Source organism: Halyomorpha halys, unplaced genomic scaffold, assembly GCF_000696795.3.
Source record: "Halyomorpha halys isolate HHAL.00 unplaced genomic scaffold, Hhal_1.1 Scaffold230.1, whole genome shotgun sequence".
Lineage (NCBI taxonomy): Eukaryota > Metazoa > Arthropoda > Insecta > Hemiptera > Pentatomidae > Halyomorpha > Halyomorpha halys.
In genome coordinates this window covers 36,489-53,073 of record NW_027114585.1, presented here as the reverse complement: position 1 = coordinate 53,073, position 16,585 = coordinate 36,489, and the positions used below count along the sequence as shown (strand labels likewise).

Sequence of the window (16,585 nt, the reverse complement as noted above, 5' to 3'; positions counted from 1 at the left end):
TAGAACAGAAATGTGGTCCTAACCGATTGATGGATTACGTACTCACTTCATATAGTAGACGGTCCCCTGAGGGTGATTAAAAAAAACTAAATGTCCAAAAATATTATTATATATATCCTCTAAAATTTAGTTAACCATAAAAGTAAATTATAAGAAAAATAATAAATTTAAACGAAAATTTTCAGTTTATGCTTTGTTTAGATAGTAATGAAAATTATTTTTGGAGAATTGCTAATAATAGACTTGGTAATAGCATTAATAATTTTTGTGTTAAGATTGTAAGCTGTGTATTTAAATTAACAACGTTAAATAATACAATTAAATACTCGAACAAAACAAAAAACACTTGAAATTTCAGACTAGATAATATGTTCTTATCATTATGACGCATTAACCTCTACATTCCTCTATTTTATCTAGTACAAGCTTAGACAAGCCTTAGTAATCATGGAGAATAAGCAGCAGGACTTTACGAAAAGTTTTTTATACTGTTCCAGGCTCTCAATTATTAAATAAATTTTAACATATTTTCTATAACTCTTCGAAATTAACAGATATATATTTTTTCACGCTTTAATTTCTTAAGTTCTCGAAACTAATTACTCCTTGATAATTAATAAATAAAAATAGAAATGGAGATACAAAAACATTTGAATAGCAGATTGCGAAGTTGTGTAAGATGTGTGAGTGATAAAGAAAACGCTGGGAGCCGAACACTGGCCACAATGAACATGATTTACGTACACCGTATGTTAATAAGTATGGTAATATGTTAATATGGTAATTTTATAATACACACCAATTCTTTCAACGGACACACAATGATAATTATTCTCACTTGGTCCGCTTCAGGTCCGTTTCAATTGCTAAATCCCTGTAAACCAGCAAAAAGTACTTTTTTTCCTTTCATTTTTTTTAAAGTAAAATTCTTTACAGTTATATGAGCAGAAATACCTTATAATTAACTTTTTTGTAGTTTCCGGTAACTATTAAATTTTTATCGGTTTATATAACTATATTTTGTATGAAATATTTATTTATTATTTTTTTCTTAAGTAATACTACATTCTGTCTTATATTTGGATAACGTTAATATGAACCGCTGAGCTCATGCACACCATATCTACAAATATATAAATTAAATGATAACAAAATAATAAATAGAAGAGAAAAATAAATAAATAAAAAAAAATTTAAATTAAAGTAAAATAATACCGTAAACACAATGATTTTTATTTACAATATTTACATTCATACTGGGTAACTCTAAACCTAGCTTTCCTCCCTCTCCAACTTGTAGAGGGAAGAGCAGGACTTCGGAAGCTCCCGGCGTTCTCTCTCAACCGCGCCACTGGTATTTATTTTTAGTATTAATAAAATAAAGTAAGCATCTAAGCATTCTATCCTAGACTCGTAAGTTCATTTTGCACTGAATCGAAGAAATTATTTGTTTGTGTTGTAGGCTATTTTAAGGATAGGGAGCTCCGAATGATAAATTAGGGAAAATTTTAAGTATTTCTGGACTTCAGGGGGCGGGAATATAATAACTTTGATATTTAATTTTTGATGACCTTGTATAATCTAGGTAAAAATTGGACCTTTTTCAACAGAAAATGATTCGAAAATTTTTCTTTACTTTAAAAAACTCAAACAGCCACCAACAGGTTGGCAGAGTCATAAATTTTGTGTTTAGTTTTCATAACATTATACAAATGATTCAAAATTAAATAACTTCTCATTTTATCTTCTTGGACGCAACACACAAATAACTATTCCACAGAGCTAGCCGATGGTAGCAAGGTGTGTTATTGCTTCCGTATCTGGAACTGGGACGGCTGATTTGAGCGAATACAAACAAGGCCCAGTGTTTGACAGCACCGGCTGTGTGCAAAGAGTGCAAAGTGCTGAGCCGGTGCAAAGACCGTCCCGTCCAAAGGGACTCCTCCAGATCCGAATGTAAACTTCGTTAAACCCTTCATTATCCGCCCTCTAATGGGAAACTCTGGAATCAACTGGAACGACCGATGAGCTAGAGAAAAAAAAAATCTCCAGCTGTCCGATAAACGACTTCTCTCTCTAAACAGCTTTTTTTCCTAATGGAAGCAACCCCAACCCTTTCCTTTCCTCCAGGTCCTGAATATTACTGATGTCCGTGTTTGCCCTGTCCTCCGCTGGAGTCGCTCTCTGAATAAATTTGCTTCGTCTCTGATTAAAGTAACTAACTCTTCAATCGAATTTTATATACTGGAAATCTACATGCGTAATTACAATGTTAAACACCAGTTCATTCTGAAATGTAGGAGGTCTATTGACTTTCAAGCACCAAATTAAATAATAGAACATAAACGGAAATAGCAAATTCACTCTGCTTTAAATGATGTTCTATTATGTAAATTTAAATTTTAAAAAAATATTTTATTCAGGGACAATACAGCTAATATCCCAACCAATCCTAACACTACCCTCACCACGTATACCGATGAAACATGTCTGCTTGCAGTTAATAATAATCCTTGATTTGTATCCCAAACTCTCCAATACCATATCTCAGCCCTCGAAGAATGGTGTAGTGATTAAAAGATTAAAATAAATCCCATCAAATCGCCTTTATTATTCGTCGTAAACCTACCTACTGCCCTAAAGTATCCTTTAATAATGTTGCTCTTATCCCTATCGAACAGATCCGCTCCCTTGGGCTGCAACTAGACAAAGGACTAACCTGGGATCCTCATACAAGACTGAAAAGACAGGAAACTGCACTATTACAGTACTTACTAGACAAACAGTCTAAGCTTCCAATTCATTACAAAAGTCTGATCTACATGACTGTAATAAGGCCAATCTGGACATAAGGCTCCACTAAGCCTTCAAATTCCTCTCGAATCCAATCCTTAAAATCCAAAATCCATCGTAAAATCCTCAATGCTCCTTACTTTGCCACAAATAAATTCATACAAGACCTTACTGTTCCATATGTAACCGATCTAGCCCGAACCAGATATCATTCCCTCCATTATAAACTCTCTAACCACCCAACCCAAAACACTAGTTTCTAACCTTGCTTCCTCTTCCATTTCTGACGATCCTCCGAGGCGCCTGAAAATTAGATGGCCACAAGACCTGCTGATGTAAAAACGTCATTAGAGGGCTACCAATGGGTAGTTTCTCTACACGCCTGTATTACTACATTATAAACTTACATAAAATTTACTGAAAGTATTATTATGTAAAGTTGTAAATTTCATTAAAGATATACAGTAAACAAAAATAAATCACACATTAGGATTAATTGTCTGCCAAACTTCAAGAAAGTTTCAATATGCTGGTTAAAATTACATTAATACATTAGGTTGAATTAATATTTATAATGGTAATCAATATACATTAATGGCTATATACATTGTTTTACATTGATGCAGAGGTTTGGTTATGAAGTAAGCGATGGAATAGGTGGGCTTAAAGAAAAAAACACAGGCACCATTTTCTGTTCCCCTCAACTATGGTTGGAAAAGTTATCACTGATTAATGTATATAGTTTTCACAAAGTAATAAAAATTTGGATACAATAACTTATTTTTCACTCCAGCTCATGGAATTATATAAGCTGTCTCCAGACAGACACATTGTAGTCCAAGATCTTACTTTTGATTAACTTACTAAAACTACACTTCTTATTTTTTTTTACTAAGGGTTCAAATTTGTTTTCCATTGATCATTTCAAAAATATAATCACACAAATTGTTTATTTAATTATATGTATTTGGTATCATACAAACGAATGTTATTTATTTAGCACTAATTTAACGAAGTAATTGTGTTTGATATGGCATGTAGGTATTCCTCCAGTATCACACTTTTTAATATATGAAAATTTCCGTTTACGAAAAATCTTAGAAATAGAGGATATAAAGAGAAAGAATAACAGCTGGTATGGAAAGATAGGAAAATGGAAATGCATTCAGCAATTAGTTAAACTAAAAAAATAATTAATGATTTATATAATAGGCGTTGGATATCATTAGTTGAATAATGGACTTGAATTTAATTTCTATATAATCTTTACACTTTCTTGCTTCTGGTTATTATTGTTTAAATAAATAAATTTAATCCAATTTTAGTCTCAAAACTATTTCTTTATGTCATATCATAGTTATGAAAATAATGCATTCAAAAGAAAAATACTTGAGTCCAGCCAAAAAAGAGGAAATTTAACAAAAATATAGTTGAAATAAATAAATTAAATGCCTGACCTGAGTATGGGGAAGTAAAAATTAACTGTAATAAAAAGTTTTAATTTTAAATTTAATGTGAAGGATTGACAAAATAGGGTAATTAGACATAATCTAAGAATTGCTTATTAATAAAATTATATGATAACATTGTCTCATAAGGTAATTTGTGGACTTAAAGTAATGACCTGGGCAGAATGGCCTGCATAAAATTGTTTTTTAAATGATGTGGTTCTAAAATTGTATTAAAGTATGATAATTTATTAATAATATTGTTATTTGCTCAAAATTGTTAAAGATCATATTAATAATAAAAGCTGAGTGAGATAGATTGTCCTTGAGGATGGCCGAATTGGCCGAAACGTCGGCCTTAAAAATAAAAATATTTTTGAGACTAAAATTGAATAAAATTTATATATTTAAACAAAAATTAACTAATGTTAGGTACATAAATAATGAAAATCCGATTCAATTGATTCAGTGTTTAACACACCAAACGAACTTTTTTTAATTTAATCTGTAAACCTTGGTTTAAGGTCATTTTATCATCATAATATAAACATCTATTCTATGTAATAGTAAGGAAGATTAAAACAGGCTCCATTTAGTAAGCAGGTGTTCCGTTATAAATTCATATTGAAAAAAATGTTGAGGTGAATTTATAATGACTGAAAAAAATATAATCAATACTTTAAATGGTAAATACTGGAATAAGGAATTTAACAATACCATATTTCCATATTTGTATAATATGATATAGAATATGAAAATAAAGACACTTCATCAATACTGTTGGTTATATTTTATAATAACTATAATTTTTTAATGTAGAAATTTCCTAGCCTAACACATTCATCGGGGATATCAAAACACACCGCGTTCCACTAGTCCAACTCGATCTCTCCCATAATTACGCTACAAGTTTCATGTAATTATCTCGAATTCGAGCGGGCATTCCGAATAAACAATTTCCATTTAAATAATATTCTAGAGATGAGTTGCGCAGCGGAAGCCCTCACATTCACTGGAAGAACGACAGAAATGTCCTGGAATGAGGTTCTCATCTCGAAGCTAGTCTATTTCCCCTAATTGATCGTCTGATCTAACGCGATGACTCCTTCGAGAAGTCGACATTATAAAAATATAATTTATATAACTGAAGTAAATATAATACACTCTTTGTTCTCTTTAGCATGAATTGCTTTCATTAATTTTCTAATAGTTTTATAGCTAATTCCTTTTTTTTTTGTTTCAGCAATGCCCTCCCCACGGAAAAGACGACTACTCTTGGACGAGGCAGTCAATGGTGAAGCAGGGCTATGAGGTAGTGTATAATTAAATATTTCTAAACTAACGTATAATTAAAACCATTCAGTAACATAATGAACAGGCTTAACATTGACAAGTGTATGTTTTATTAAATAGCAGAAATGATACCCTTCTTATTAACTCAAGGCCTTCAAAACTTGTAAACCCTGTTACGTGTCATATATACATATAGATGATAATTATGATGATGATTATGAAGGTCAACATAATATTAAGAAATAGTTTTAACTGTTAATAGCCAACATTTCGAAACACACTGCTAGTCTAGAGAGTAGTTAAAGCTAATGTAAGACTATTTATGTGACTTTTAAAAAAAAGTTATATGTTATGCATATAATAAATACACAAATATAAAACATAAGTTAAAAGTGAATACCAAAAAGATACATTAATATAACCAGATTAGTTTAACTTCTTGATTAATTAATAGATTTTTTTTCTATTAGTTCATTATTTATTTCATTGTAAGTTAATCCATCTTTAACTTCCTAACCATTTATGGTCTATGTTTTGTGCTAGATTGTTTATATTGATATCTTTTTACACATAGTTTCTTATCTCTTTTTCATTTTATCCTTTAAGAAAGCTTATTAATAAATTGTTGAAAATATTTCTCAATTCTCACAGTTAGCAACAATTTTGAACGTTAGTTTTCAAAGAATTAATAATGGTACAAACCATCTAAAAAAAATAGGCCTCAACACTAAACCATCAAAAATGATTATGCATGCTAAGCATAATAATATTTTTACAAAAACATTTATCTCAATACCATGTAAAAAATGTATCATTCCACACACCACTGTCAGAACAGAAATTTATAATAAATGATATGGTGAACGACAGAATATCGATGTATTTTATTTAAATTAATTAAGACTATGCCAATATAACACAGATTGTTATTCACGATATGTTGCTTTATTTTTTTAAAGTACTTTTTGAAATAAAATAAAAAAAATAACTGTTCATTTTTAATCTCTAAGTGGCAAAAATTTTACTTATATCAATCCTCAACAAATTATAAAGAAACTTAAACCATTCCATACACTATACCATGCTAACAAGAAGAAAAAGTATAGTTCTCAACACAATACGAAACATCCATCATGGTAATTAGGAGGGATGACCAAACAATCACGATTAGGTTGATTTGATTCCACTCTGGTGTCGTGTAACCGACTTGAAAGAACTATCGACAGGTATTTTCGACAGTTTAGATCCGCAGAAAATATTAATATTTGAGAAACATCAGAAACGAGGTGAAAAAAGCAATAGATTTGAGCATATTTGCTACTTGATTCTAAATAAATTGCCTTAAACATTTCAAAAATACTGAAATAGAATCTAAACAGGCAATGGCCCAAGCGCTAAGAATTCACCCTTGGAAAAAGACTCTCAGAACATCAAAGTGGAGGTCTATCATGGACACGGACAAGAAATGACAATTTTGTCTGCTCAAAAAATTCAATTAAAAACCTAATTAATAGAAAAAAATAATCTTTTCTAGATAAAGTCAAACATGATTTTTCAAAGTATAATTTTGCTGGGAAAAATTACTTTCTGTACATCAAACTGTAGCTTCCAGAGAAAATTGACCTAACAGTTCTAAATTAATAAAATATATATTGATAATCAAATTCAGAAAATCAATTGTTTTCTCTTGTATTTTTCTAGTAAAAACACTAAACGTCCTTAGTTTAAACTAATGATTCCCAACCCACATAATGTTGCGGAACATAAGCCGTAAACTGAGCTCGGCCCAACCCCGTTCCCAAACGGGGCCTTCTCGAAAAATATTTGAAAATTAGGTTAGTTCACTAATCAGCATTGATGAGTCGACCAAGTATAGTTAGGGGGAATACAAAATATTATAAAAAAAAAATTTATATATGTATATATTGTTGACCGTAAAAATTTATATATAAGAAGATGATCAGGGTTGCGGTCAAAAAAGAACAAATAGTTTATAACTATTTTAATGTCCGACGTTTTTTTTTTACTATTTTTTATTAAAGTTTTACTCTAATCATTGTTTCTATTAATACTATTTTATATCTTCCTTCCTTTTATTTATATGTAATTTCTTATCACTTTATTTTTACATAATATTTATCCTAACTTAAATTACATTATTGTAGTAATATTCTCAATTTTTTTTGTATCTTTTTAGCCCTGATGAAGCCCTGCAAATTGGGGCGAAACGTCGGACATTAAATTAGTTATAAACTATTTGTTCTTTTTTTGACCGCAACCCTAACCATCTTCTTATATATAAAAAAATAATTTTTCATTTGGACAACCAAATTGAACACAAAGTAAAATAAATTGACTAAAATATGAGCCTTAGAGAGCTTTTTACGTTCAATAGTTCCCGAGACACAGTTTTTTAAATGCACAATTTCATAAAAATGTACTGATAAATCAGTAGTTGGTGAATTATTGTGGGAAATCTACATCTCAGGAACTATGAGACGAACAGATGTCTATTAGCACTCAAATTAAAGCAAGTTTAATGTGCTATAATGCTCATGATGTTTATTTATAGTTTTTCGGACAAAATTTCATAAACAAAATTATAAAAAAAAACTACAAACCTCTACGAAGATAAACATCATAAATTACTTTATAGTACATTAAACTATGTTTGATTTGATTGCTGATAGAGATCTGTAGGACCAATAAAGTTTCTGAATTTTTTATCACGTTTTTTCGAACAATCCAAAATCAACATTTTGTAAATTTATTTTGAAAAATATCATAAAAGCTACTATTCATAGGACGATAAAGGTTATAAAATACATTATAGTATGCTCGACTTAACTTAGTGCTAATAGATATGAGAACGTCTATTGGTCCCTGAACTGTAGATTTCCCACAATAAATAAAAAATCAACTACTGATTTTTCAGTATATATTTCATGAAATAATTTTTCTTTTGAGGTTAATGACTTCCAATTTAATGAAATTTTTTATTAAAAATATCACTACATGGTACAAGGTTTCGGGACCACTGTCCAATATTCATACACCTTAAACCTCATAATTTCTTCTAGGAAATCATGTCACAATTTGTGCATCTTCACTACTCTAATCACAGGTATCTATATATATATCACAGTATATATTTCATGAAATGTATATATCATTTTAAAGAACTGTGTCCCGGAAACTAATGATCGTAAACAGCTCTGTTAGGGCTGATATTTTATTAAATTTACTCAATGTTTTATTCTATGCTTGTCTAGAGTTGTAGGTAGTTTTAATGAAATGGAGCTTCCAATGATAAATTAATTTTTTTAACGTATACAAAAATCTGCCATTTTTTATTCCCTCTATACTTGGCAGGCTCATAAATTTTAACTAATGAATACATAGTTTTAATTAAAGTAACAAAAAATTGGGAAAAACAAATGACTTTTTTCTCCTTTTTGGGTTCGTGTACTGTGTGATTCACGGCTCACCTATTATGAGCACACTTGTTAGAACACTATATCTCATACGATTCGTACATGACAGCCTCGTTTTAAGCGGATGATTTCCATTTTTTTTTTTTTTTTTTGAACAGTTGAATAGTTAAAAACCAGTGTACCAAGTAAAAAAATAAAATAAAAACGATCATAGTAAAAAATATAAACTAGAATGTTGTCTTAGAAAAAAATGTAGTCCTAACACGCAATAATATATTGTTAATTACAATATCTGATATGGAGATAGCTATAACGTCAGTTTCATGGTAGAGACTTTTTGAGTTGCTAATAAAAACAGTCAACGGTTTATACATTGTACGCTTCACCTGCAGAACTCAATTTTTTATAATTCGAATTAATTACATTGTTGTATTTAATGAGTGTGATTAATCATCAATGCAGATTTTCATTTCACATTTATCAATGTTGTTTATATCAAAATTAAATTTAAAGACAATATTATTCATGGCAAAGGTGAAGTCGGCAATTTAAAGTTATATGGTTCTTATACTTCATACCATATAAAAAAAAAACGCTATATATGTGAACGCAAAAATTAATGTTGTTAACGGCAGATGTCCGTCTTACATTGTAACTTTAACATTTTGAAATGATTATGACAAAAATAAAAAGTTGAAGTAATACTTTTACTGTTCGCTTTCACCTGCTTTCATGAATTTAATATAGTTAATATAGCAAAAAATATACTTGAAAATATCAAATGATAACTTTTATGAAAGCTTTATAATTTTAAGTCTTATAAGAAGGTTCTAGTAATGCCGGTACATTAATTCAAATATATTTTTAAAAAATCATGCATTCACAAACCTCTATATGGCTGAAAAAAAATTTATAACGTTCTTCGATGAATTTTTATTAATGATAGTCTAATTGTTGGTTTCTTGGAGAAAACTAATTCAATTTTATGGAAAGCCATTTTTCAAACAAAATAAAAGAAGATTGCGATTGTCAAATGCTCCGAAGACGACGTCATAGTGCATATTATTTGTTATACCTTATTTTTGTTACTATGTTTATTATTTTATATACATTTACCCTTTCATGTTATATTTTATCAATAATTAAATTAATAAATAAAAAAATATATACAATTACGAGGTGTAGATAGTTGACCGTAGATTAATGATTGGAGAAGTTTGTCGGGGGGTGCGGTCAGCAAAGAACAACATAAATAAACAAAACCATATTTATTTATTTTATGGCGACGTTTCGAACTGAATTTCAGGTCTTCATCAGGGCTATTATTTATTTTATGACTGAAATTCAGGTCGAAACGTCGGCATAAAATAAATAAATATGGTTTTGTTTATTTATGATGTTCTTTGCTGACCGCACCCTCCGACAAACTTTTCCAATTATATACAATTACATTCGAATCGATATTATGTGTTATGAAAAAACCGTTAAACTTATTCATTTAATAAAAATAAAATCATTATGTTATTATTAATATTTCTACTTATATTTTACTCTGTATTTTTAACTGTTTTATTTTATTGTAAATCGAAATGAATTGAATTCATCAAATTAAAGAAGAATAAATCATACAAAATTAAAGTATAAACAATATTAAAAATATAGGTTTTATTGCAAGCCAATACCATTTTCACAAAATACTTAAATTTTATTCTGAATTTTCAACTGTTTTCTTTTATTATTTTTATCTTAAATTGGAATGAGCTCAATTCATCAAACCAACGAAGAAAAAAATCATACAAAATTTAAATATAAAAAATATAATAAAATAATATATAAAGATAAAATAATATATAAAATAATAATTTTTTTAAAATTATAATATTGTAACAAAAGTTATATGAATCAACCAACAGTAATTCAATGTAGAAATGTCCCCATTTTCCGTTTTATATTAATAACTGAATTTAATTTAAATTAATAACTACTAAAATGGACCATTATTTGATATGTTTAATACAAATTGAAGTTGTTTAGAAACATCTGTTCAAAAAGATACGCAGAGTAGTGCTAGTATCAATATGACGACATATCTCATTAATATATTTTTAAAAAATAATTTAAAGTAATTAAATAATAAATATTTAAAGTGCGTTATTGCATTAAGAGCAAAAGTTTTTAACATCATTTTCAGAAATCAAATTTTTGCAGGCTTAATGTATAGGCTATTAATTTTTATTCCCAGTCACTGTTGAATACTGTTAACTTCAGAAGTGAGCGTTCTCACCGTCACAAGAATGCCGTTCCCGATAAGACGAACAATTAGCTTTCGACTCTAGATGTAATAAATCGATTGATTGACAAATATATATCAGCAATCTCACTGCACTAAATCAGTGTCGACATTTTTTGGCCCAAAATCAGTCCGCCCCTTCCGGCTTTTCGCAAACAGGGCTCTCTCTTATCTGCATTTAAGGTCAATTATCATCGTTATAGTGGTATTTAAAAAGTTTTATTTCTTCCTGGTAGTCTATTTACGGCAAAAATTTAAATTAATTTATTCAAAAATATTATATATAAAATAATACTTAAGTAATTAAAAATGTTGTTATTACAAAAATAAGAATAAAAATTCAAAAAATAAAATAAGAAATACTAAAATAGTGAGACATAACACAATATTCCAACTAAATAAATTACTCACCGACGTTTTACAAACTTAGGAATCATCAGTACTGACAAAAAAAAGAAGAAAAAAAAAAACATACGTTAGGGGTTTAGAAGATAGGAAGTTAGGAATCCTAGAAGATAGGAAGGGTGGCGGTCAATAAAGATATCAAAACAGTAAAAGAAAACTATTTATTGTTAACCAATGTTTCACCCCACTTTGAAGGGCTTCGTCATAGCTAAATGAAAAAACGAGATATAAACATTATACAACTGACAAAACATTAAAATAAAAAATATTTTAAAACAATTGTTATGTTTATAAAGCATATAAAAAAGAAATAATAAATATAGTATAAGGAAGTATACATGTTTAACAAAATCTTCACTCCTGGGGTTTAAGGATATTAAAATCTAACAGACCGGCGTTGAATTAACTTAATTTTAGATAGGTTTAAATGATTATAAATAGATAGCTTTAAAAAATTATAAATACTCGTCTCATACCTAATGGGGCCCTTTGTAAGGTATAGGTCCACCTTATATAGATTTATATCCAATGTTTCTGGATATAAATGTACATATTATATAACATAAATTCATAAAAGTTATATATATTTACCTCATACAAAAGGCGGATCTTTACAAGGCACCTTGGGCCTTATGTTTCTGAAGCCAAACAATTTTTGTAGCTCACAAATGATACGATGTTTTCAGCCTCTTCCAATAATTTTATCAAATTTTTTAAGAGTCCATTTTTTTAATAAATCAAACGTTTTTAATGCAAAGAGTCAAATATTGAAAATTAAAAAAAATTATAAAAATAAATTTTGTGTATACCAAGATATATCAAGAATCCTATATCTAATAGTTGATGGTAATCGAATCTTTTTAAGTTTAATAGGAATATTATGAACCTCTAATAACTAAAAAAATGAAATATTGCAAATCAAAATAAGTACACACTACTGACCTCTCAAGATGCAATATTTACATTAATAATATTATTATTAATATATTGACATATTAATATTTTACATTTTCGGATGTATGTGATATCAATATATTAATATCACATACATCCGAAAATGTAAAATATTAATATATTGACATATTAATATAATTAAATATTACATTAGTATGTCAATAATTAATTCAGTGCTAAAAAAAAATTATCAAATATGTACCTTGAACTTCGACATTTACCTTAAGTTAAAAAAAAATTACACTTTTTTAAAAATATATTTAATGTACTACTTAATATACAGAATAGTATATTATTTTTTGTTATTATAATAATTAATTTTTATTTTACAGGCCAAAATGAACGAGAACCAAAACAACCAAGGAGGTATGAATTGTATTATTAAAATATTATTTGTTTATATATTCCAATATATTATATAAGAGTACACCCCCTAATGTAATTTAGTCAATTGACTAGTTGTTAAAAAATATTTTTTTATTGTATATTTTTATAGATGTCTGTTTATGTTACACTTGATATGTTTTTAAGGCAAAGGTAATGGCAACTAAGATGATAATTAATAATGAAAACTGATATCTACTTTTTAAAATTTAATTAATTAAAAATCTGCATATAAAATTCTAACAACTTTAAATAAACACTTTCGTTTATACTTCGAGAAGAAGCAATCTATCAAATGTTTTGTTATGTCGCTTAGTAGAGAATAAAGGGAGGAGGAAGAAAAATATATATATGATCACCTTTTCACTGATCTTAGCACCCGCCATTTGGAAGGCATACTTCTCTTGCCAGAATTTTCATGCCTTTCGCTACTAATGTTGGGCCACACTGCGCAATACTTTTGGCAAAATTTTGTAAGCAACAATGTGATCTAATCTTTTCTGTGCTAATGATGCAACATTGCCTGGTCGGTTATTTATTTGTATTTTTCATTCTTTCTTACAATCCATTATTTTTGAAACTCCTCGCTTCTCGGTACTGTCGAGTCGAATGCAGCCCTCACATTGGCCCACGTCGCCGGCCATCTTGTCCTGTTGCTCTCATTAGATATTAGCCGCTAGTTATTGCAGTGAGCTAATTGGTCCCCACAGGTGGGGGCGTGTCCCTGTATCGATGTGTCCGCTCACTATTTATGCAATATATCTCTCCGCGCCATCTCCGTGTCGCGACAGTCGGGCACCGCCTGGGTGTGTGAGGGTGACAGGGCAGAGCGATAGGGGACACGATAGGGTGTCGTAGACTCCTCAAATCGGTCACTTCTAAGCAAATAGAACAAACAGGGGAAAAAAAGATGTTTTGAGGTTAAAAAACCACGGCAAAACAAACACTAATCTCAATGACTCCAATTTCAAGGGAACAGGAAATCACTTGAAGTTTTGTGCGCTAGATAATATAACTTGGCGTTTCCCACTTCCAGTTGTTGAAATAATCGTACTGTAAACATTGACGGATCCATCCGGGGAAGCCCCTGATAAAAAAGAATTCCTAGAAGAATTTTTATATTCCTGCACATTTTTACCGTAAACAAATAAATTTTAGTATTCACTATGAAATAAGAAGTTTTTTTCAGTGGCCTTGCCTGAGTGAAGATTCCAGTGGTACGAGCTCCTTCTTAGCAATAAATAAAATAATAATAATGTGTTAACGAACTCAAGGTCCGATGCCGATACCACCAAACGCTCTCAGGTAACATCCTTCCAATGATGCCCCTCCAAACCCAATTCCACTAAATCTGTTTTAACACAATCCTCCCATCCATGTTTCGGTCTACCCCTCGGACGTTTATCCGTTGGTTTAGTATTTATTATCATTTTATGGATCCGCTCGTTACTAAGCCCTACAACCTTAGATGTCCATCTTATACGCCGCAATGTTATAACTTGAATTATAATTAACGGGTATAGGTCCCTTAATTCAGCGTTAGCAATAAATAAAAATCAACCAAATTAATAATATAATAATAATAATATAACCTATTTTTTCCATTTATAAATGGAATATACTAATTAATCTGGGATTTTCTTTAAGATGAAGTTGAATTTCTTATGTTTTAAGCCACAGCACTTTTAACTGGGACTTGATGAATTAAAAAATGTTTTTTTATGAAATTATTAACGTATTCTAAGTCAAGGGGGGTCCACAGCGATCATCAGGGCCTAATAATATAGAATAACAGAATATATTATGTTATACATGATTGGAACTCAGTACTCTATAGTATATATTACAAAACACACTGACTCTACAAAGTTGCTGCCTTGCCTTGTATTCATTTTTTTCGTAGGCCAACCTCTTCTAGAGCTTAACGATCTAAAAGTATTTCATATCTAAAATTTATTGCTTACCACGTTGAATTATAAAAATCAGAAAAAAATTACAAGACATTTTCAATACTTAAACAATGTTTAGGAGAGTTTGAGTGGGTCATTATTTGCTCTTAAAGTGTCAATTATTCCAAAATGTCATCATTTTTTTATTTTTCAAACATTTTTTAGCATTTTTCGGAGAAGAACCGGACTTACAAGGTCGGGGTGGATTTTTAAGTAGTAGTGGATGGTAGTGTGAATGAAGTAGTGAAATTTTATATATGGATTATGAAATGGCTATAAAATCCTCCGTTGACCTTCTATAAGGTGCAAAAGTCTAATATTTTCAGAAAAAAAAAACATTATTTCATTATAAACCAAAAACAACTGAAGAAAAATAAAAACAAGATGGACAACATTGTAATTGCTAGTTAATGGTAATAGCATAATTATATACTGTTTGGTGATATATATAAACAAAACAAAAATAAAAATAAATATATAAAACAAGTTTACTGTGCCATGTAGTAACCCAATATTTTTAGACAGCTCTGCTTCTAAAGATAAATCATTTCTTTTTTATATCATTTCATTTTGAATTTATACTTCATGTATCTTCCATTTACATGTAATTTTGTTGAACTGTACTTTGTATGCAGGCTCTAATAAAATTAAAATAAACATCACCCGAATAAAAAGTGTTGGAGTGTTGCATTTTCTACTTTCTTGTATAAGCTATTATCTGCAGATACAAAGTCCATGTTACGAATAAATGAACATCTGTAGCTACGGATATAAAGATATACATCCCTATAAAAACAAGTTGAGTATGTTCATATTGAACTTAAGTACCACTTCATATGCGATCCCACTGAAACCAGACAATTTGTATGTAATGTAAAGAAAAAAAAACATTCGGCCTTACATTTGTATTTACAATAGTATCATAAAGGAAAATTTTGCTGGGATGGATAGTTAAAACTGTGCCTCCACTGGCTTTTGAATTTTATAAATGAATATATTTTAAACAACTAAATCTTTTCAAAATACTGTAGTTAAAATTTTCAAAGATTCATTTACTTCGCCACTCTGTTTAAAAAGGAGAAATGTATACTTATAATATTATTACTATTTTTTAAATAACTTTTTATACAAACTGTACAGGGAATTTAATAAATAGAAATATTCCTGCATATTTTATTGTAAAGTAAACTGATTAAATATGATATTAGAAATTGGAATGAGCCCGCAACTTCTTGTATACATTATATAAATACCACATTTGAAATTAAAAATACATTTTTTAAATAAATTTAAATCTTCTTTGCATGTTTCTAAATTAATTTTATATCCAACTGATTTGATTATTTAGCAAATATTATCCATTAATGTAAATAGATATATTTTCAATTTAAATCGATGAATTGGTTATAATAATTTACAGGTCATAGGAAGATATAATTTAATATTTACATATTAATTCGTCAGCACTAATGAATTATTTATAATTAAAATTTAAAAAACAAAATAACTGCTATGTAAAAATATATTCATAGGTTGAGGTAATAACTTAAATTAGATATGCTGCAGCAATTATTTATAAATTTAATGATATTTTTCAAATTTTTAATAACATATCAATAAAACATAACGATGATT

At 29.0% G+C, this 16,585-nt stretch overlaps 1 protein-coding gene across 2 annotated transcripts in view; it reads left to right on the top strand.

The window, feature by feature from the left end:
* The window catches only part of LOC136796851 (zinc finger protein rotund-like), a 337,831-nt gene extending 324,782 nt beyond the window's left edge, over nucleotides 1–13,049 (top strand). For both annotated transcript variants that reach the window (XM_067051754.1, XM_067051753.1), the window contains 2 exons: nucleotides 5,485–5,553; nucleotides 12,950–13,049. In XM_067051754.1, the coding sequence (XP_066907855.1) occupies nucleotides 5,485–5,553; nucleotides 12,950–13,039 (159 nt within the window). In that variant the 3' untranslated portion in view covers nucleotides 13,040–13,049. The remainder of the gene's footprint in view (nucleotides 1–5,484; nucleotides 5,554–12,949) is intronic.
* The last annotated feature ends 3,536 nt before the right edge of the window (nucleotides 13,050–16,585 follow it).